Raw genomic sequence first — 21,378 nt, 5'->3', positions numbered from 1 at the left:
CCAAAATCACCATCACCACCACCATCACCATCATCATCATCACCATCATCATCACCATCATCATCACCACCATCACCATCATCACCATCATCATCACCACCGAAATCACCATCATCACCACCAACACCACCATCACATCATCACTATCCCACAGCCACAGTGAAGGAAGACTCATTGCTTTCCAGCAGTCTCTGCCCATCCCTCCCTTTCACTAAGGGTATAGTCACCTTCCAAGGTCCCAGATAAATACAGAGGTCTCAATTTTTGATACCCTCCCTTTATAAGGGCCTCTTATTTTTCTCCTAATTATTAATCCCCCAAATTCTGGATTCCTATTATCAACCTTGGCCACCAGGACCACCCCAGCCTCTTTCTTTCTCATTAATGTTCACTGTTTTAGTTTTGGTTCACTGTTCTCTTTATGTGTGTGTGTAACTTCCATGGTTTCATTTACTCCCTTGTGAGCTCAGCAATGCATATACATTGCTTGTTGTAATTAATCTGGGATCTGGTTGAGTGGTAGTGGACAAACATTTTAGGATATTCATTCTGCCATATCGATCATTCCCTTGGAAATAGAAATCCTCCACCTCAGTGACTTCATCTGTGGAAAATGGGGACAATAATCCTGGTTTGTGAGGATTCTTGCAAAGAGCTGAGATGTGTGGAAGGAATGCACTTAGCATAGTGCTTGGCACAGGTAAGCATGCGTGCAGCCTCCTTAATGACGCAGGAGGTGAGGCAAAAGCACTAACTGGAACACAGTGCACTGTCTACTCCAACAAACATATATTGCTCATTTAGGCCCTCATTGTACATTGTATGGGTTTGGACAAATATATGATGACCTGTATCCAGCATTAGAATATGATACCGAGTAGTTTCACTGCCCTAAAAATCCTCCGTGTTCCCCTTGTTCATTCCTCCCTCCCCCCAACGCCCTGGCAACCACTGATCGTTTTATTGTCTCCATAGTGTTGTCTTTTCCAGGAGGTCATAGAGCTAGAATCACTCACTATGTAGCCTTTTTCGATTGGCTTCTTTCTTCTAGTAATATGCGTTTAAGGTTCCCTCCTGTCTTTTTGAGGCTGATAGTTCATTTCTGTTTATCACTGATAACATTCCATTGTCCAGATTCCATTGTCTGGACATCTTGGCTGCGTGCGAGTTTTTGCAAGTATGAAGAAAGCTGTATAAACATTGGTGGACAGGTGTTTGTGTGAACATCACTTTTCACTTATTTGGGTAAGTTCAAATAACCTTGGAATCCTATTATTTTTAACTTTTCTAGGCTATTTTGTTTTAATGTGTCTTTTTTCTTTAAAGATTTATTTCTTTATTTTAGAGAGAGAGCAGGGGGAGGGGCAGAGGGAGAAGGAGAGAGAGAATCCTTGAGCAGACTCCCCACTCATGGGGCTCGATCTCACAACCCTGAGATCATGATCCAAGTTGAAACCAAGAGTCGGACGCTCAACCAACTGAGCCCCTTAATGTGTCTTTTGTAAGCAGGTGCCCCTTAATGTGTCTTTTGTAAGCAGCATATAAGTGGAATTTTTGAAGCTGGTCTGTGGAGAGAGAGGTGAGGAAGCAAATACAGCAAAATATTAATTGGAAAATCTAGGTAGTAGCGTATGCATCTATACTGTACAATTCTGTCTCTTTTCCTGTGTTTGGAAATTTTTATGGTAAAATGTTGAGACAAAAAGAAACAAAACAAACCCAGGCCCTCTGGAGAGACTGTGTGTGTGTGTAAGACTGTAAGGGGCCATGACTCTCAGAGGAGAGTCATTGAGAGGCCCCACACCTGGACCCTGGCTTTGCCTTCCAGCCAGCGCTAAGGCATAAGCTCTCTTCTCCTGTTTTCTCTTGGCAGGAGGGTGATCGCGGCATCCAACGGGGTCAGGGCTGTGGAAGGAACCTGCCCAGTGCCTGGCCTGGGCAGGTTCTTCAATGGCTGGGTTCACTTTCCCTGCCTGAGAACCACGGGGAAGGTGTTGTGCTTCTGGTCACCAGCAGAGGGCGCACGGAAAGCAAGCGCGTGCCCAAAGTTTCCAAGCCTGCCCTTCCTCCTGGAACATTTGTTAGGATGCAAAATTCAGAGTTAAAGCATGCCTCTCCACACTGGGCCCGTGATTCCGGGCCTATAATGTATTATTGGCGGCTGCAGCGGCCTCTGAGCGCTATCTCCCTTCTGCCCGTGGCTACCAGCCCACGTGTGACCCATCCTGGGCTCCTTTGCAAGACCTACTTCTTTATCTGTGTGTCTCCCACTTTATCACCCTGCCCAAGCGCAGGAGGAGTGACAATATGGATGCGCGGTCTCTCCTCCGTCACCAGTACCCTCCTCAAAGTGTGGCTTGTTCAGCCTGGCCACCAATGTTCCTAATGGGATTGTCCTGGGAGGTAATGGGACCAGGTGCCCTCTGCATTCTGCCCATGATGGGTTGAATTGTGTTCCCCCAGAAAGATATGTTGGAGTCCTAAACTCCAGTACCTCAGACGTGACCTTATTTGGAAATAAGGTCATTGTAGATAGAATTAGTTAAGACAAGGTCACTGGGGTGGGCCCTAGTCCAATATGACTGGCTTCCTTATAAAGAGAGGGAATTTGGACACGGACGGGCGCATCCGGAGAGTGCCAGGTCAGGCCGATGCATCGATAAGCCAGGGAACCCTAAAAGTCGCCAGCAAACTGCTAGAGGCCACGGAGCCCTCAGAAGGAACCAGCCCAACCAACACCTTCATCTCTGGCGTCCAGACTGTGAAGAAGTAGAAATGTTTGTGGCTAAGCCCCCCAGTCTGTGGCACTTTGTTATGGCAGCCCCAGGAAATGAGGGGGCGTACCGTCACCGTCAGTCACTCAGGAGTACACGCTCCATTCGGATGGCCAGCAGCCGTGGCGAGGGGGTGAATCACATGGGGTGCACTTGATTAGGATGGATCTGGAGGTCTCCTCCCCCGGCAGGAGGAGCATAGTCACCGTGGGTCTGTTGGAATTGCCCCGCTGCGTAACGGGGACATCCTAGGGGCAATCTGAGCCAGTAGACGGCTCATTCCTCGGCCTGCCAAGGAGAACACCTCGGCTCCATAGACTTGTAGTGAACAAGCTCATCCACAAGGGGCACTAGTGAGATCCCACATCAGTGGACTTGCATGTGCCCCACTCCCTGGCATAAGATCACAATTCCTATTTCAGCCCTAGCACCTGCAGGAGCCCCCCACACCCGCCTGCCCCGCCTCGCCCTGGGGGTGGCAGCATTACTAGGTGAACTCTGGGTGTGAACTATGTCCCAGTGTGACCATTCGCTCAAATGCTTTGCCATTCTGGGAGCCCGCGTGAGCCTGGATTGGCCAGGAGACGGGGACGCGTGTCTTCAAAGTCAGCCTCTCTTCTGGCAGCCCCACCGCTGCTGGAGCCCCCCTTCGGAAGCACGCACACCGGATCCTGCTACTCCGTGGCTCACAACTCCTCAGGAGCTCTCCTGTTAAAGTCCACAGGATCCTCTTCTTCCACCTCAGCCCGTGCGGTCCCCCAGGCCGTCTGCATGCTGCGCTCCACAGATAACGTGCCTTTGTGTGTGCCCGGCTAGAGAGTCCCCAGAGCAGGAGGTAAATGGCTTTGCTGAAGCCGCTCTTGCTTTGGGGCGCTGCTACCGGAGCCAGGAAAGGGAGGCGTTTGAGAGCCAGGCTCCCGGGGCTCAAGCCCAGGCCCATCACTGCCCGTCAGCGTGACCTTGGGCAAGTCACTTATCGTGTCTGCATCTCAGGCTCCTCTCCTGAGCAGGTGAGTCATAAAGATACCCACCACTGGCTGCTGTGAGGGTCAGATTGTTCCAAACACCTCGCATGTAGTGAGCGCTCGTGTTGGCCTTCACAGCAGGCTCACCGGGGGCTCAGTGAGACGCGGGCCCCCTCAAACGCCACTCTCTCTGGGATAGTCCTCCGCAGGGCCGCGTCTGCTCCATCCCTGCACCCACGGCCCCCATGGCCGACCCCGGGGACACTCTCCGAGCGGAGCTGGACAGAGACTAATGGTCCTCATACACGTGCAAGGGAGAGAGAGGTTCCACGCGTGTTAGTCCATGGGAGAAAAGTGAGATGGGGACCTCTGAGACACGGAGTGGATTTCTTTTTTTAATACATGTGACTCTTCACAGCTACTGCCTTTTAGGCATAAACGGTTTCTCTTTCATTATTACCGACTTTGTGTATTAAATTGTGTGAAATAATCTTCAGTGGGTTGATTTGTACAGACTTCCTCCATATATTTTTTCCTGATAGTAAAATAAGGAGAAAAAAACAATCAGCAAAGGCCTGGTTTCCTAAATATTCTACTTTTTAAATCTATATCTATCTACACATATATATACATACATGTGTACATATATACGCTATACACACATATACACACATATACACATTTGTACACTATACACACACATACATGAATACACTGTACGCACATACATGAATACACTGTACACACACATACATGAATACACTACACACACATACATGAATACACTGTACACACATACATGAATACACTGTACACACACATGCATGAATACACTACACACATACATGAATACACTGTGCGCACACATACATGAATACACTGTATGCACATGCATGAATACACTACGCACACATACATGAATACACTGTACACACATACATGAATACACTACACACACATACATGAATACACTGTACACACATACATGAATACACTGTGCACGCACATACATGAATACACTGTATGCACACATACATGAATACACTGTACGCGCACATACATGAATACACTACACACACATACATGAATACACTGTACACACATACATGAATACACTGTGCACACACATACATGAATACACTGTATGCACATGCATGAATACACTACGCACATACATGAATACACTGTACGCACACATACATGAATACACTGTACGCACACATACATGAATACACTGTACGCACATACATGAATACACTGTACACGCACATACATGAATACACTGTACACACATACATGAATACACTGTACGCACACATACGTGCATACACTGTACACACACATACATGAATACACTGTACACACATACATGAATACACTGTACACACACATACATGAATACACTGTACGCGCACATACATGAATACACTACGCACACACATGAATACACTGTACACACACATGAATACACTGTACGCACACATACATGAATACACTGTACACACATACATGAATACACTACACACATACATGAATACACTGTATGCACACACATGAATACACTGTACGCACACATACATGAATACACTGTATGCATACATGAATACACTACACACACATGAATACACTACACACACATACATGAATACACTGTACGCACATACATGAATACACTGTACACACATACATGCATGTATGCAATACACACACATGTATGTACCACATATATAGCGTGGCTGTAAAGACATTTGTTCATCCCATCTGACTCCCCTCAGATCGTCTCTACTGCTTCTTTGGGGCCCCCAACAGAAGTGACCGGCCAACAGTGGACCCACTGGGAAACAGACACCTGATTGCAGAACATACCGGTGGGTCTCTGCCAAGTTCAAGCCAAGAGCTTGATGAACAGACAGGTAAATAAGTAAATAATGTGTTTTTTAACAACAAGTTCACCAACGGATCTGCATTTGACGTCTTCTGTAGGCGGAACTGCGAACAGCTCTTGGGGTCTGTCAGTATGGCGAAGAGACTCCAGCTGGCCCTGGGCAGCCCGGGAGACCCCTCGCTGCACTGGGTAGCTGCCACCATCCTCCCACCATGTCTGAGCCACGCAGCCTCCTGGGAAAAGCCCTCCGACTCCCCCAGGTTCACGCAGTGCCGTCCCCTGGGGCTCCCGTGCCCTCTGTGTACTCCATCACCAGCCGCCACGTCTGAGCCACTGGGGGTCACTAGTGTCCCCACAAGCACCTCCCAGAGTGGGTCATCTGGCCAGTGCCGGGACCAGTGGTTTCCAAGCCCTTAATTTCTGGCCTGTGGCTCTCAGCCCTTCTCCCCTTCCTGTTTGAATTCTATACCGGGGGGCTGTGCCGCCCAAGCCACGGCTGCTAGGGGGCCCCCAGGGAGATCCACGGCCCGGGCCCTGGGCCTCTGGGTGGGAAGGACTCAGGGAGGGTGGGCCCACACGGCCTGCTCTGACCGTCCCCACGACTCAGCCGGATCCCCAGTCCCACGTGCTGCCTGCTCCCCCACCCCAAGCCCTCCTCCCCGCGCCCCCAGGCCCTCACTGCGCACGCTGCTCCTTGGCCAGGCCGAGGTTGCTGCAGGCCAGAGCCCGGCACAGGTCTCGCTGCTGCCGCTGCTGCCACCGCTCCCTGAGCAGAGCGGCGCGCGCCGTCTGTACCCTCCGACGGTCCCAGTCCGCGTCTCGCTGCCGCTCTTCCTCCTGAAGCCTCTGGAGGGAGGAGAGGTGACTCACCACCACCTGGCCCCAGACCCAGAAGAGATCCAGGGGATCGTCAGGAGAATCGGCCTCTCATCTTACAGCTAGGGAAACTGAGGCTCGGGCGGGTGGTGGGGGGCAGGTAGGTGAGCAACATCGTGCGGGAAATCAGAGGAGACCACCCCCACCTGCCATCATTCCGGGCGGCCCAGGTGCTTCCCACACTTGGAAGGTGGCAGCCGGCCCTCTGAGGCCTGCAGGGACAGCAGCGGCCAGCCCAGGGCTCCGAAGGCAGGGCCTCCCACCCCGGACGCCACCAGTGGGGCGTGCTGCCGAACACTGGGATCACCCGGTCGCTTCTAGAACATACGGAAGCAACAGCCCTACCCGACAATGGGCTCATGATCTTGGGGGTGAATTTCTGCATCTCAGCTCATTCCCCATTGCCTTCCAGACCCCTCTATAAAAACCACTGAGCCTTCGAAGAGGCAACTGGATGAATGCAGAGGGAAGGAGCCACTCCCCGAAACCTGAGTAGTTTTATCAGCCATCCTGAGTATAAATTACTTTGTCAGCTCACCCTTCTACAGGCAAAAGGAAGCAAAAGCAGGTGGGGCTGGGTCTGAGGACGAGTACGCCTCCTTCCACTCCATGGGTTTCAGGGCAGGGTTCCCGGCGACCCGATGAGCAGGGCTAGAGTGTCCAGTGGCCCCGCAGTCCTGGGTCAGCAGACCACCAGGCACAGACGGGCTGGCAGAGGCCCCGGCCCCCCACCCAGGGACTAAGCCGAGGCTAGCACCTGGTTTTGTCACCTGCAGGGTGAGTCATTTTGCCTGTCTAAACCTCAGTTTCCTTTCCTGTAAAATGAGGCTGCTCACAGCTGCCCTGAGTCATGACACAAGATGCTTTCATGAAGAATAGAGAGTGCCATGGGGACATACTTGCCCCGGACTCAGAGACAGGCAACCTAACTATTCTTTGCATGATCTCCGTTTTTCAAACCGTCTCCCTACATGAAAGAGGCGGCAGGAGGGAAGGGCACCGGGGGGCATGGGGAGTATTTATGAGTGGTGAGACATATTGTAGGTGTTTTTCCCCTCTGTGTTTTTCTGTCTTCATTTTCTACAAAGATGCTGCTGCTTTCCGGACAGATGGTCAACCTCCCCTGCCAGATAGTTGAGCTGAATCGCAGGAGAGAAGGACAGAGCAGGGCCTTCCAAGGGGGACCAACATTCCCTGCACCTGATGCCAACTTCGGAGCTCTTCCCACATTGGGCTACTTCCCTGCCTCAGCCTTGGCTGCCCCCCACTCCCACTCCCACACACTTGACCTTCTGGGCCTGGAGGAGACCAGGCAGGGGAGATGTCCCACCTGCTCCTCATTCCCTGAGCCAGGCTGCTGCCCCTCCCCCTGTACTCACCTGACGGAGGCACCTGCCATCCCACCCGAGGTGGTCATCTGCTGACCCTGGGGCAGCCCCGCCCACCCTGCAGGCCTGAGAACTTTCCTTTCCCTGGCTTCTCAGCCAGTCCCTCTCCTCTCCAAAGACCTAGAGCCAACCCGTCAGCTGTCACCCCCTGGGCACAGCCTACCAGTGACCCTCGAACTCCAACAGGCATCAGCACCCCTGGGGGGGGGCTTTCCTAGCCACAGACTCTGGGCCCCGCTCCAGGGTTTCTGGTTCAGGAGGCTGGGGCGGGGCCTGAGAATCTGCATTTCTCCCAAGGTCCTAGGCAATGCTGATGCTGCTGGTCCAGAGACCCCACTTTGAGGACTTCTGCCCCCACCTTGTCATTACCAAGAATGCCAGCCTCCCTAGGGTCACCATCTTCAAGGGTCCTCATCTCCACCATTCTGATCTGCCTCTTCCACCCACTCTCCAGTCCCCTGATTTCAACAGTTATTCCATCCCTCACCCCATGCCGGGCCCTCCTACCCACTGACTGCACACTTCCTAGTCCCGGCACTCTTTGCGTCTTCATGTCCCTCCTTGCTCAGCCCAACGTCCATGGCTGACACCCCCTGGCAGACACCCTTGGTGCCCTTGAAACTCTCACTTGGTCAGACTTGCGAGCAGGCCCTGAGCATGGACCCCTTACAGCTGAGCGTGGCCAGGGCACCTGACCACGCTCACTGGGGATACTTCAAGTTCATGACCTTCAGCCTCCAGGGGGTCCCCGGCTCTGCCTGGCCATCCTGCCCTCTTCCCCTAGGCCGTTCCTTTCCGGCTCTCCTAGATGACCATTAGCACCCCGTTCTCCATCCCCAAACCCCCAACTGGACCCCCTCCACCTCAGCTGCTGGCCTCCCTTCCTGTTTCCCCAGGAAATAGGGGCTCCACATGCTGCCCCGCCAACATGCCCCACGCCCACGGCCAAGGATGATCAGCCTGGGCTCCCCAAGCCTCAGCTAGTGCTGCCAGGGCCTTGTGCATCTGCCACCCGGGCCATGGGCTCCAGCAAGTCCCTGCTGGTGTCAATGTCCCCCTCTCTACTGTGTTGTCTTCGTGGAATGACAAGTATGCTGTTACTTCTATAATCAGAAAGCCAAAACCTCTCTCTTGACCCCGTGTCCCCACCAGCTACCACCCCCTTTCCCTGCACCCTTTAGAGCAAAACACTTTGGAAGGGTTGTCTGCACCTGTGGTCTCCACTTCCTTCCTGCCTGTGGCCTTCTGTCTCCCCCGCCCCTCCTCCAAGGATGTTCCAGAGGGAGGCGCCAGGGACTGCCACCTGGATCCAGTGTTCAGCCAGCAGCCCAGTGGCACTGTCGGACCCAGGGGCTCCCCTGCTGGGCCCCTCCTCCCTCCCTGGCTTCCCTTCTCCAGCCCCTTCACTCTCCCTAAACGATGGTGGGGGTGTGGGCTGTCCCGTGACTCAGTCCTCAGACCCCTTCTGTCTTCACTCACCTCAGCCAGGTTCACTGCCTTAAACACTGTCTGTGTGGCCATCTCTCTCTGCCTCTGTCTCCAGCCCGGACCTCGTTCTGAACTCCAGCTGCTGGCTTTACTGGGACGTCATGGCAGAAAATATTACTTGTCTTCCGGTAGCCATTTTTTTTCTTCCTTAATAAAACAACTGCCAGCACCTTACGGCCTGGAATAAACACTACATTTCCCGATCTTCTTTACAATTTGGGGCAACCCTGTGACTAAGTGTTATCCAAGGGAATTTAAGTGGAAGTGTCCCATGAAACTTTTGAGAAGTGTCCTTAGAGTGTTCTTCCTCATTCCTTCTTCCTGTTAGATGGTATATGTGCTGCCGAAGTGAGCACTCTTCCTGCTAGGTGGAATATGCATGTGATGGCTGGAGCTCAAGCAGCCAGTTTGCACTAGGAAGTGGGAGCCAGGTGCCAAGGATGGCAAAACATTAGTCAATGACCATGGAGTTGCCATACCAGCCCTGGACTATCTTCCTAAGGATTTGGTCTCCATGCAAGAGAGGGGGTTTTATTTAATTTATTCTATTTATTCTATATTCTAATTTAATTCTATTTTATTTAAGATGCTGTTAGTCAGGGTTTTCTGCCATGATCAGGCACAGAATCCTAACAGATATAGATGTCTAATAGGCACTGCACACATAACATATCCAAAGTTGCACTTGTGACTTCTACTCCACCTACCAACCTGCTCCTCCCATCATCATCCTATCTCAGTAAATGCCAACTCCATCCTTCTCACTGCTCAGGACAGAAGGTGTGGAGTAATCCTTACCTCCTCTGGGTCTCATATGCCACACCCAACCCTTCAACCAATCCTGTCTTCTCTACTTTCAGAATAGATCCAGAATCTGACCATTTCTCAGCACCCTCGCTGCCAGTGCCCTGGACCCAGCCAGCGCCATCTCTCACCTTGACCACTGCAACAGCCTCCCCAGTGATCCCTCTCCCCCACACCCCAATGCAGTCCTTCCTCAACACAGCTGCGAGAGGGATCCTGCGAAATGTAAGTCAGAGCATGTCACTCCTCTGCTCAAAACCCTCCAGAGCTTCCCATCAGTCACAGAAAAAGCCAAGTCTTCCCCGTGGACTGCCAGGACCTTGACCTTCCACCACCCAGACCTCCTCCTGTCCTTGTCCTCCCTCCACCTCCAGCCACCTGGCTCCTCACTCTTCCCTGAACAGGTTGAGCTGGTCCTGCCTCAAGGCCTTTGCCCTTGAATCTCACCCTGCCTGGTGGTCGTTCCCCAGATATTTGCGTGGCTCACTCCCTCCCCTTCTTCAAGTCTTTGTTCCAATATCACTTCCTAGTCTCCTGGTGACCCCCCTCAAGCCCCAAATCCTCCATCCCCTTGGCCCAGCCTTACGTCCACCCAAGCACATCACCCATGTGTGGGGTTATTTGACTCTTGTCTCCCCGTGCCCCCGACCCAGAACAGAAACTCCTTGAGGGCTTCTTCTAGGGACGAGTACGGCAGCAGCTATAACCCGATGCTGGAGGAAGGCAGCAGGAGGGTGGCCCAGGGCTACGTGTGCGGGCTCTGTGAGGAGGGGAGGGGGTGGGTACCAGCTTCTCCTGGACTTGCTGCCTCTGAACCAGGCGGATCTGCTCCAGCTGCTCCTGGGTCATGCCCTTCCAGCGGTCGGGGACCACGCGGTGGGGCCCAAAGGAGCTGGCTGCCTGGTGTGGGTTCTCCGAGAGCAGGTCCCCACGCAGCAGGTTGGAGATCTCAGCCAGGTTGTCTTCTTGTTCCTGTTTTTTCTCTCGAATTTTCCTTTCCAGTGACTCGGTGGCCTGCACGTGGGAAGACATTAAGGAAGATGCCCTGAGTGACCCCATGGGGATTGAGGCACAGGTGGGCACATCTCGCTGGGAGCCCTTGACTTGGAAGAGTTTGCTAACGTGCACATGGGACAGGTGGGGTGGGGGCAGAAGACTCGTCAGGCATGGATGTGGGGAGGCCCTTGGACCCAGGCTGCCTTGATGACGATGGGCATGTGGGCTGGGCTGAGGGAATCCCCACCTGCTGGTTGTGTGTGTAAGAACTGCAGGTGTTTGCACTAATTTGCCAAAGCCGGGAGCCATCTCCCCAGGTTAGGCCACCATCTCCCATTGGCTTGGCCTCACTCACCTCAGGGCAAGGCTCTGTGCCCCTCCCAATGGCCCTGGTCACCCCGGGATTGCTATGGGCCACAAAGAACCCCCAACAGAGTGATTCACAACAGTGGTGACTTCTTTTTTTTTTTTTTTTTAAGATTTATTTATTTATTTTAGAGAGAGAGCATGCGTGCACAAGCAGGAGGCAGAGGGAGAGAGAGAATTTCATGCAGACTCCCCACTGAGTATGGAGCCCAATGTGGGGCTTGATCCCAGGACCCTGAGATCATGACCCGAGCCGAAATCAAGAGTTGGACACTCAACCGACTCAGCTGCCCAGGCGCGCCAAGACTGAGATTTGGGAAGTGTTTCCCACCCACACCAGCATGAGTTAGCCTACTCCTGACTGGCATAGGTGGGTGTCATCATCATCCCCACTCTGCAGATGACAAAACTGAGGCACTTGGTTGGCTTTTCCAGGGCGGCAGACAAGAGCCTGGTCTTGTCCCTGCCCAGCTGGGCCCCAGGGCCTGCCCCTAACCCTGACACCACAACACACGTTTAACAAAAGGAGCAGGCCTCACCTCCCCGAGGGAGACTCTCCAATGTGTGCCTCCTCTGCTGAGTTGGACTGACCTGCTTCGGATTTGCTCCTGAGGACAATTACTTAGACCTTTGCATTAATATTCCAGGCTAATGGACAAAGCCTGTTTCTAGTCAGGAACTGAGCTGCAGAAGCCACAGGGGGCTTTCCCCCGAACGGGGGGCATTTTCCATGGTGTCGCCTCGCGGTGTGCACGTGAGGAGTTGGGGGAGCCGAGAGTGCCAGCACGTTGTAGGTGCTCACTAAAAATGTCACTGAATGAATAAATACATCAACTAGTGCAGCAACATGGTTTCCAGAAAACAAAACAAAAACAGTCCCCAGAAAGAGGGCTAATAAATAACCTGTTGAGAGAACTGAGCGAATAAAGAATGGATGAGCAGTCACAGTACACTGAGAATCAAGAGCCCCATCCGCCAGGAATTCTCTGCAGGGCTGGGAGCAAATGACCTCTCCTCTTAGGCGTTGTCTGCAAAATGAAGGGCAAGGACCAGGTGATGTCTAGGATCTCCTGCAGGCTGCTGGTTGTGACCTGGGCTCCAGGGGCCTTGGTCTGTCCTTGGGCTCCGCCCCCCCAACCCTGGCAGTGCGCCCTCCTCAGACCTCCACAATCCCTCCCCTTCCTGCCCCACTGAAAACCAACATTCTCTCTGGTCTCTGGTCCGGCCTCACCAGGATTTTTGGATGACATAAATGTCCCACCAGTAGGACATTTTTGAGCTTGTGTCTCCAATATCTTTAGTTCACAATGTGATACTATTAGACCATACAAATAGCATGTACTTCATAATACACACACACACACACACACACACACACACACACACACTAACGTGGGGATTTAAAATGATGAGGTTAAAAATAAATACTGGAGGCAGGATTCTCCTATTCCCTTCCCACTCTCTGGTGCATCATCTGCTCACCCTACTTCACAGACCATAGTTCTGGTCAACCAGCTCGTGGGCTAAATGAATCGGGGGTGGCCCCCATCCCATCCAGGAAGTATAATCGCTTTTGAAAAGAAAATCGGGGGGGGAGGGGCATCTAATTAACAAAAGGAATAGAGAACAGGGAATGGCCAGGTGAGGAGGAATGTTTGGAAGGAGGCCCTACAGAGTTTAGAGAGGAGGGAGGTGTCAGGAGCCGCCAGGAGTTTGTGTTAATCATCACCATAATAATTGCTCCTGTTAATGAGCACCCGTGGACCTGTTCTCCGTAAGGATCAGAGCTCTGAGAGGTGATAGAGAGGAAGTGAAACCAAAACAAGTTGTCAGAGCAGTGCTAGGTGGCATCTGTTTAGGTAGATGTCATAGTCCTCGGTATTGGAGAAGACTCTGAGGTTTAGAGGGTCAACTGAGGCCCCACCCCCACACCCCAGGCTCACATGACTAGTTCTGTTGAATTTCACACCCCGATTCAGAGCTCAGGAGCAGGGACTGGGTCCATTCATCTCTGTAACTGGGCAGCCCCGGCAGGGCTCTGTCGGGGTGTGGTGTGAGCCAGTGAAGGGCTGAGCTGGGCACAGGAGGCTGAGGCACCCCCGGGGAGGTGGCCCTGTGCGTGTCCTCACCCCCAAGACGGAGGCTGGGGTGTACCTGGCTCTTGTTGAATTCTTTCACAGCTGTGCACACTGCCTTTCTGGTGGCGCTTTCCAGATTCTGTAAATGCTTGGCTCTTTCATCAAACTGCAGCCTTGTCTTCAAGTAGAGGTCCTCTGAAAAGGAAGCAAAACGCAGTCAAACCTTGCGTGCCCACCCCGAGCTCCTTCCCAGGCACGCAGAGCATCTCTTCTTACCCTGCCCTCATCCACAGAGCAGGGGATTCAGGTAAAGCTCTTGGGTGCAGGCACGGGGTGTTAGCATTACCACCGGGGATTGCTGATGTTGGCTGTGGTCTTGGGCTGGGGCACTGATCAGTCATCCTCACAATGGGCAAGGGAGCTCTGCCAGGGGGAGCCGAGGATTTTATTCCATACGTAATGGGAAGCCACTGGAGGGTTTTAAGCTGGAATGGAGGGAGTGGGGGTGACACTGTCCAGCTTGACACTGTTTAAAAAGTAGCGCTCTGACTGCTATGTTGAGAATAGACTGGAGGGGACAAGAAAGAAAATGAAGGACAATTAGAAAGCCCTCGGCATGGTCCCTCCAGGTGAACAAAAAGGCGGTGGCTTGGATCACCATGGTGACAGCAGGGATGGGAGAAATGGACAGTTCCAAATATACACAGGAGGTAGAAGGATGGGAGTTGAGGGTGGCCTGGAGACAAGAGTGGCTCAAGGAGGACTCCCAGGTTTGCGGTTTGACTAGGGATGGAGGTGTCATTCACTGAAGGGAGGAGGGTGGAGGGAAGAGCAGAGCCAGAGAGAAATTCAGGGTTACTTTCCAGAATGTTCTGAGGTGCCTGGGGATATGTCCAGGGGGCAGTTCAAGGAGCAAGACCAATGCTGAGATAAAAGCTCTCAGCCAGACATGGAAACCTGGGAAGTGGGTGAGATTTTTTTAACGGCCTATGAATGCATTTTTCAACAGGTATCTATGTGCCAAGAATTAAAGATCGAGCAGTGAAAAAAACAGACAAAATCTCCTGCCTTCATTGAGCTTGGGATAGGTTACTAGGGAGAGGGATGACAAATACATAACCATACAGCATGTCAGTAATCAGTGCTATGGAGAAGTGGATAAGAGAGTGTGGGGATGGGGGAGGGTACAGGGTTGCCATTTAAAATAGTGGTCGGAGGAGACCTCTCTGATAAGATGGCATTTCAGCAAAGACCTGTAGAAGGATAAGGGGCAGGATATGCAGATATATAGGGAAATGTTTCCAGGCAGAGGAAAGAGTTGGTACAAAGGCCCTGAGGCAGAAGTGAGTCTGACACACTTAACATTCTAAGTGAGGAAGCCAGGGTGGCAAGGGTGGGATGAATGAAAGGCAGTGTGGGAGGAGATCAGTCCAGACTGTGAAAACCTTATTGGTCCTTGAAATGAATCTGTTTTTTATTCTGAGTGAAATGAGAAGCTATTGGAAGGTTTTGAGCAAAAGATCTAGCTTAATTTTTTGCAGGTTCATTCTGGTCACTGGATTGAGAAGAGATTACAGAGGGACAAGGGCAGAAGCAGGGAGACCACTTAGAGGCTATTGCAATAATCCCACAGAGTGATGTTGATAGCTTGGTCCAGGATGGTCATGGTGGAGCTGGAGGGAGGTAGTTGCAGTTTGAGATGATTTGCCGCTGGACTGGATGTGGCATTTGAGAGAAAGGAAGGAATCAAGATGCTTGGGGTTGGGGCCTGAGCAACTCGAACAGTGGAGTTCCCATTGACAGAGGTGGAAGGTCAGCTTTGGGGGGAAGGTCAGTGAGTCTTGTATTGCCTTGGATAATTTATTAGACACCTAAGAGCAGATAGACGTCGGGAGGTGACTGGATGTATGCATCTGAATTCAGGGAAGAGTCCAGGCTGGAGATGTAAATATGGGCAATGATGGCCTATGGGTGGTATTTAAACCCATGAGACAAGCTAAGATCACCAAGAGAACAAGCGTGGTTGAGAGAGGAGAGGTGCAGAGGGCCCTGGTGAGCAACAACATCTGGAGGTTTGGAAGGAGAGGAGAAAACAGCAAAGGGCCTGGGGAGGAGCATGGGACTGAGGGTGTGTCCTGGAAGCCAGTCGAAGGGAGTATTCCCAGGAGGAGGAGGTAATCCACGATGGCACAGGCTGCAGATGAAGGAGAGGTCTGAAAACCGAGCTTGGGTGGGGCAGCGTGGAGGTCCTGGTGACGGTGGCCAGGCAGGTTCGGGGCAGGGCGAGGGCAGAAGTCTGGTGGGGGTGGGCCATCTGGGGAGACATCACTCCTGGAGAGCAGAGTGAGAAGAGAGGAGAAGAGAGGAGAAGAGGAGAGGAGAGGAGAGGAGAGGAGAGGAGAGGAGAGGAGAGGAGAGGAGAGAGAAGAGAAGAGAAGAGAAGAGAAGAGAAGAGAAGAGAAGAGAAGAGAAGAGAAGAGAAGAGGAGAGGAGAGGGGAGGGGTGCTGGGAGGAGGGCGAGCTGCCCAGGGAGGCTTCAGGGAAACCACCAGAGAGGCAAGGCTGGGGTTGGGGGAGTTGGGAGGGTGTGAGGGGGCCTCACTCCCTGTCACAGCTCCTGTTTGGTCTTCACCAAAGCACTTCTGTGTCCTGTCACCCCGCCGGCACGTGCACGAGAGCCGTGACACTGTCCTCTCCGTTACAGCGTCTTCCTGGCACGAGAAGTCGCCAGAGATCAGAAGCTGCTGGGAGTCCCCACGCAGAGGCCCTGGTAAAGCAGAAATGCTGGCCACCGGAGTGCCAGCAGGATGCGCTGGCCTTGCAGCGCCCTCCAGGAGAGAGGCTGTTTCCTGCCGTGGAGGCTCTGTCGGAGAGGATCCTGGGCCCAGAGGGTCCTGCTGAGGACATGTGACCAGGGTGCCCTCGGCCACACCCCTCAGACCCTGCAGGGACATCTAGCACAGCCCTGAGACGACCCGGCTGCACCCGTGTATTCCCCAATGTCTTCCCAGCAGACTGTGAGCACCCCAAGGGCAGGGTGCATTCCAAGGTATTGTGTGCCCCAGCACCCCGCGGGAGCCCGGGCTCAGAGTGCAAGCTCAGAGCCGGTCCCCTGCACAACTGACATGTGACTGAAGATATTCAAATCCTAGAATGCAGACTGACTCTGGCCAACACAGCACATTAGTAGGACTTAAGAGACAAAAATGAAGCGGGGGAAAAGACCAGGGGGCCGATCTGTTGAAGAAAGTACTGAGACCAGTTTGTCCTTCTTGTTGCATTACCTGCACATCTCTGGTGGGCGCGGGCTTTCTCCCACTCCCTCTGCTGTTGCAAGGACCATTCCCTGTTTTGTTCCTCCTGGAATTTCTTCCTCTCGCAGAAGTTTAAATCCTCTCCCATGAATCTCTGCATTCCTGATACTGTATTCCGAATATCATTATCCAACTGCCTAGCTGGAAGATCTTTCCTAAGGGCTAGGGGGTCTGATAGGTCAAATTCACGGCGCGTTTCTGGCCTCTGGAAGTGCTGCTGGAAGTCACTGATGGCTTTACAGAGCCTTCTCTTATCTCGCCTTTCCCGGCCTTCCAATATGCACGTGATTTTGTCATTTTGCCTCATTTCAGCAGCTGGAAGAAATAGAGCATATCCGTAAGATTAAGGTTCTGAGAAAAAATAAATTTGAATCCGCTTTAAAAAATAATTTTTAGTTGGGGTGCCTGGGTGGCTCAGTCGTTAAGCGTCTGCCTTCGGCTCAGGTCATGGTCCCAGGGTCCTGGGATCGAGCCCCACATCGGGCTCCCTGCTCAGCGGGAAGCCTGCTTCTCCCTCTCCCACTCCCCCTGCTTGTGTTCCCTCTCTCGCTGTGTCTCTCTCTGTCAAACAAATAAATAAAATCTTAAAAAATAATAATAATAATAATTTTTAGTGATTCTAAAGTAATATAAGCCTCTGAAAAGGTAACACAGCCATCAAAGAATCAGTATTCTGAATATGTAAAGAGTCCCTACAAATCAGTTTAAAAAAACCAAACAGGGACGCCTGGGTGGCGCAGTTGGTTAAGCAACGGACTCTTGATTTCAGCTCAGGTCGTGACTGATCACGATGCAAGTCAGGCTCTGTGCTCCATGTGAAGCCTGTTTAAGGTTCTCCCTCTCCCTCTGCCCCTCCCCCTCCTCATGCATGCACTCTCTCAAAACAAAACAAAACAACCCACCAAACAACCAAAGCAAAAAGTAGGCCAAGAATAGGATCAGGCAAATCACTATAAAGAAACCTGAATGATCAAAAGCCTTCTGAGAAAAGATGACTGGCCTTACAAGATGGGAACCATCTGATAAATTAGCAAAATATTTAAAATGCTAATAATAGCATATATTAGTAAGGACATTAGTAAGGGTAGTAAGGAAACAAGATTTCTCATTCACTGCTTGGGAGAGTGCAACTTGGTACACTTATAACTTTGGAAAGCAATTTGCCAATAAATATCCCATAAAATTGAAAACATGCACACCCAATGACCTACCATTTCTACTTCTAGGTATCTCTCACCTACGTACACTAGGGACATAATACATGGATAGTCATTGCAGCATTGTTTGGAAAAAATCTAAATCAGCCATCAGGAGGGGAATGAATAAAGAAATTGTGGTTAATTCATATAACAAAATATCATAAGATAATTAAAAAGAACATTCTAAATGTAGGTCACTGATTTATTTTTTTTAAGATTTTATTTATTTATTTGTCAGAGAGAGAGAGAGCACAAGCAGGGGAAGCAGCAGGCAGAGGGAGAAGCAGACTCCCTGCCAAGCAAGGAGCCCAACTCGGCACTCAATCCCAGGACCTGGAGATCATGATTTGAGGCAAAGGCAGATGCTTAACCGACTGAGCCACCCAGGCATCCCTAATTTTATTTTTTTTTTAAGATTTTATTTATTTGAGAGAGAGAGACTGTGCAAGTGGGGGGGGGGAGGGGCAGAGGGAGAGGAAGAGAAGCAGACTCCCTGTTGAGCGAGGAGCCAAAATCAAGAGTCGGTCACTGAACTGACTGAGCCACCCAGGCACCCCATGACTGATTAATTTTAAAAATATGTTGAATAAAAAAAGTTGCAAAAGGATCCATTCGATGTATTTATGTAAGATTTAGGTGAAATTTTAAAACACCCACACAAAATTGTATCTTAAAACACACACAAAAATTTTTATATCATCATGAATATGTATATAAATAGTACAATATTACAAGAAACATGCATGGAAATGATGTATCTGTCTGAGGAGGGAGGAGGAGGGACGATGAGGTGGGGGAGAGCTCTATCTATCTATAACTATACATACACATATGTAGGGTTTATATATATTTATGTATACATTTAAACATTTATACATTTTATATATACATTATAGCATTTATCTATCTATAGCTATAGATACACATACATACATACATATATAGAATTTAATTCTCAAAAAGAATTCTTAAAATAAGATATCTAAAGCCAGTTTGGCAAAATATTAACATCTAAGGGGGTAGTAGGTATGTATGTCCTGTCGTATTGTTCTTGTAAGTTTGAATTATTTTTAAACATAACATAAAAAAAAGGTGAACTGTTCAGAAACTAGAGAAGAAAATAAACTTCACTCATATTCTATCATTCCAACATCACCACTGCTTACATTTTGGTATATTTTCTTTCTGTCTTTTTCTAAGCTTATTTTTTTAAAATATATTTTAACATTTAGTTGATAGCCCATGGTTTATACAATTTTGCATCTGCTTTTTTCCATTTAAAAAAAATCCTTATAGGGGCGCCTGGGTGGCTCAGTCAGTTGAGCGTCTGACTCTTGATTTGGGCTCAGGTCATGATCTCAGGGTCATGAGATTGAACCCCCAGTTGGGCTCCACACTGGGCGTGGAGTCTGCTTGAGATTCTCTCCCTCTGCCCCTCCCCCTGCTCTCTCTTTCAAATAAATGAATATATCTTTTAAAAAATTTAAAAATCCTATGGTGCTTTGAAAAAGATAAGCTGGAATTGTCGCACCTGATGTGGGAAAATGAATTCTATTTGAAATTTTTATCTCAGAGCCACCACGCTATCATATCTAGCTCCGAGTCAGCACAGGGCTGTGAGTTGAGATTGTGTGTGTGTCATTTAGTGCAAGCAGTGGTCCCCAGGAGAGGGTCTGGAACTTTTGGGCAGAGAATGGTGTGTGTTTAGGGTTTTTCATAACCAGTTTTCAAAGAAAACTAATAAAATGTATATTTACCCTCAAAATATATTTCCTACAACCCACATAGAATTCAATATCTGTCTTCCCTTTAAGAGAGAAAGAATCAACACATTAAGTTACTTAAACACAAGCAACTATGAAATTTTAAAAGGAGGAGGAGTGTGAAAATGACAAGTTTTACGTATTTGAAGACATGAGGACTGGGTCGAGAGGTACACGGCCCTAAACTGCTAGGGAGGCTTCAGGAAATGCTCACCAAAAGTTTCATGTCTAGCTTTTTCAGTTGCTTCTTTTATCTTCTGGTCATGAACCTGAACATCCCAGGCTTCTGTGTCTCCCTAGGAATGGAAAAAAAGGGGAGACAAGTTACAGCCAGATAATTTTAGTCCATCGATGACAATCCTACTTATCTTTTTTAAGCCTTGTTCCACTGTTGTCTTAGGTACACTTCAGGTCTTCTCATACCTGGATGCCTTTGCTTATAGTTGGTTCTTCAGCCTGTCCCCAGAGCTTCCTTCTCCCTTTCTCTTAGTCAATAGATATCTTCAGAACACAGCTTAGGCAACACCTCCTCTGGGAAGCCCTCTCTGATTTCCTTTCCTGGCCCCAGTCTGTGCTCCCCTGACACCCTGTGCTCCCCTCCCTCACAGCACTGATTCCACTGCATGTTAATGTGGCCATTTTAATGCTTGCCTCTCCTCTCCTCCGTGGGTCACGAACTCTGCAAGGTCAGGCAGGGTTTGCCATATTCCCCATTTCCTGGCACCAGCTCAGGCTTGCCACAAAAGAGGAACGCCACCGGCATTTGTCAGATGGACAGACTGGAAGGAGTCCCTGGCAGTGTAGAAAATCTGGCTCAGAGAAAGGGGACCCACGCTCAGGTCTCTGTTGAGCCACTCAGGGCAGGCAAGCCCCCTCCCTGCCCGCCGCAGGGCTCCATTTGCCTGCCCCGCAGGTGAGAGGGTGCAGTATCGGGTCCGCGAAGGTCTTGCCCGGCGTCAGCAGTCAGTACAACGAACCGGCCTTCCCCAGCACACCTCGTGCTGTTTGCCGCTGTGCCCGCATCAGCGGTTTCACTGCAGGCGTTCGCCTCCGCTGTCCCGCCGCCCGCCTCCCTCGCCACCCCCCTGCACACGCCCTCCCGGCCCGGGGACCTCACCCCGATGATCCTGTCCCTGGCGTTGAAGATCCGTTTCTGCCTGCACAACTCGTTATGCCTCCTCTTGCCCAGAGCCAAGTACTGCTCCAGGTCCCTGGGCTGAGCTAGCTCCATGGCTGGAAGTTGAGAAGAAACCCTAAGGGGTTTTTAAGGCATGCGAGATGAAAAAGGAAAAAGACAAAAATAAAACCAGCCGTAGCCTAAGCGAGGGTGGTTCCCCTGCAATCCGCGCTGGCTTCGCAAGCTTTTTGTCGGGCTTTCTGCGACCTGGCCAAAGGCGCGGAGACCGGTTTCCTCGGAGACGTAAACAGACCGGTTGCTTAGGAACGGCGCGGCGCCCGCTGGGTTCTCGCTCTCCTCTCGCG

General features: G+C 50.9%; 1 protein-coding gene across 1 annotated transcript; it reads right to left on the bottom strand.

The window, feature by feature from the left end:
• Positions 1 to 4,174: 4,174 nt before the first annotated feature.
• On the bottom strand, positions 4,175 to 21,302 carry RIBC2 (RIB43A domain with coiled-coils 2). The gene is made up of 7 exons (XM_036120569.2): positions 21,014 to 21,302; positions 20,111 to 20,192; positions 16,905 to 17,249; positions 13,697 to 13,815; positions 10,967 to 11,194; positions 6,304 to 6,470; positions 4,175 to 4,274 (listed from the first exon to the last, which is right to left on the bottom strand). Exons 1-7 carry the CDS (start codon positions 21,125 to 21,127, stop codon positions 4,196 to 4,198), a joined length of 1,134 nt encoding a protein of 377 aa, XP_035976462.2. The 5' UTR covers positions 21,128 to 21,302; the 3' UTR covers positions 4,175 to 4,195.
• Between the last annotated feature and the right edge of the window lie 76 nt (positions 21,303 to 21,378).

This window comes from Halichoerus grypus, chromosome 6 (genome assembly GCF_964656455.1).
Source record: "Halichoerus grypus chromosome 6, mHalGry1.hap1.1, whole genome shotgun sequence".
NCBI lineage: Eukaryota > Metazoa > Chordata > Mammalia > Carnivora > Phocidae > Halichoerus > Halichoerus grypus.
This window is presented reverse-complemented; position numbering and strand designations above follow the sequence as displayed.

Bases quoted from the DNA above. Each gene is read 5' to 3' on its own strand.
- RIBC2 (XM_036120569.2), bottom strand. From the start codon at position 21,127: ATGGAGCTAGCTCAGCCCAGGGACCTGGAGCAGTACTTGGCTCTGGGC. The intron at 17,250-20,110 runs GTGAGCATTTCC...TATTTCTTCCAG, and splicing joins AGCTAGACATGAAACTTTTG to CTGCTGAAATGAGGCAAAAT. The intron at 13,816-16,904 runs GTAATGCAACAA...CTTCCTTTTCAG, and splicing joins CGCCCACCAGAGATGTGCAG to AGGACCTCTACTTGAAGACA.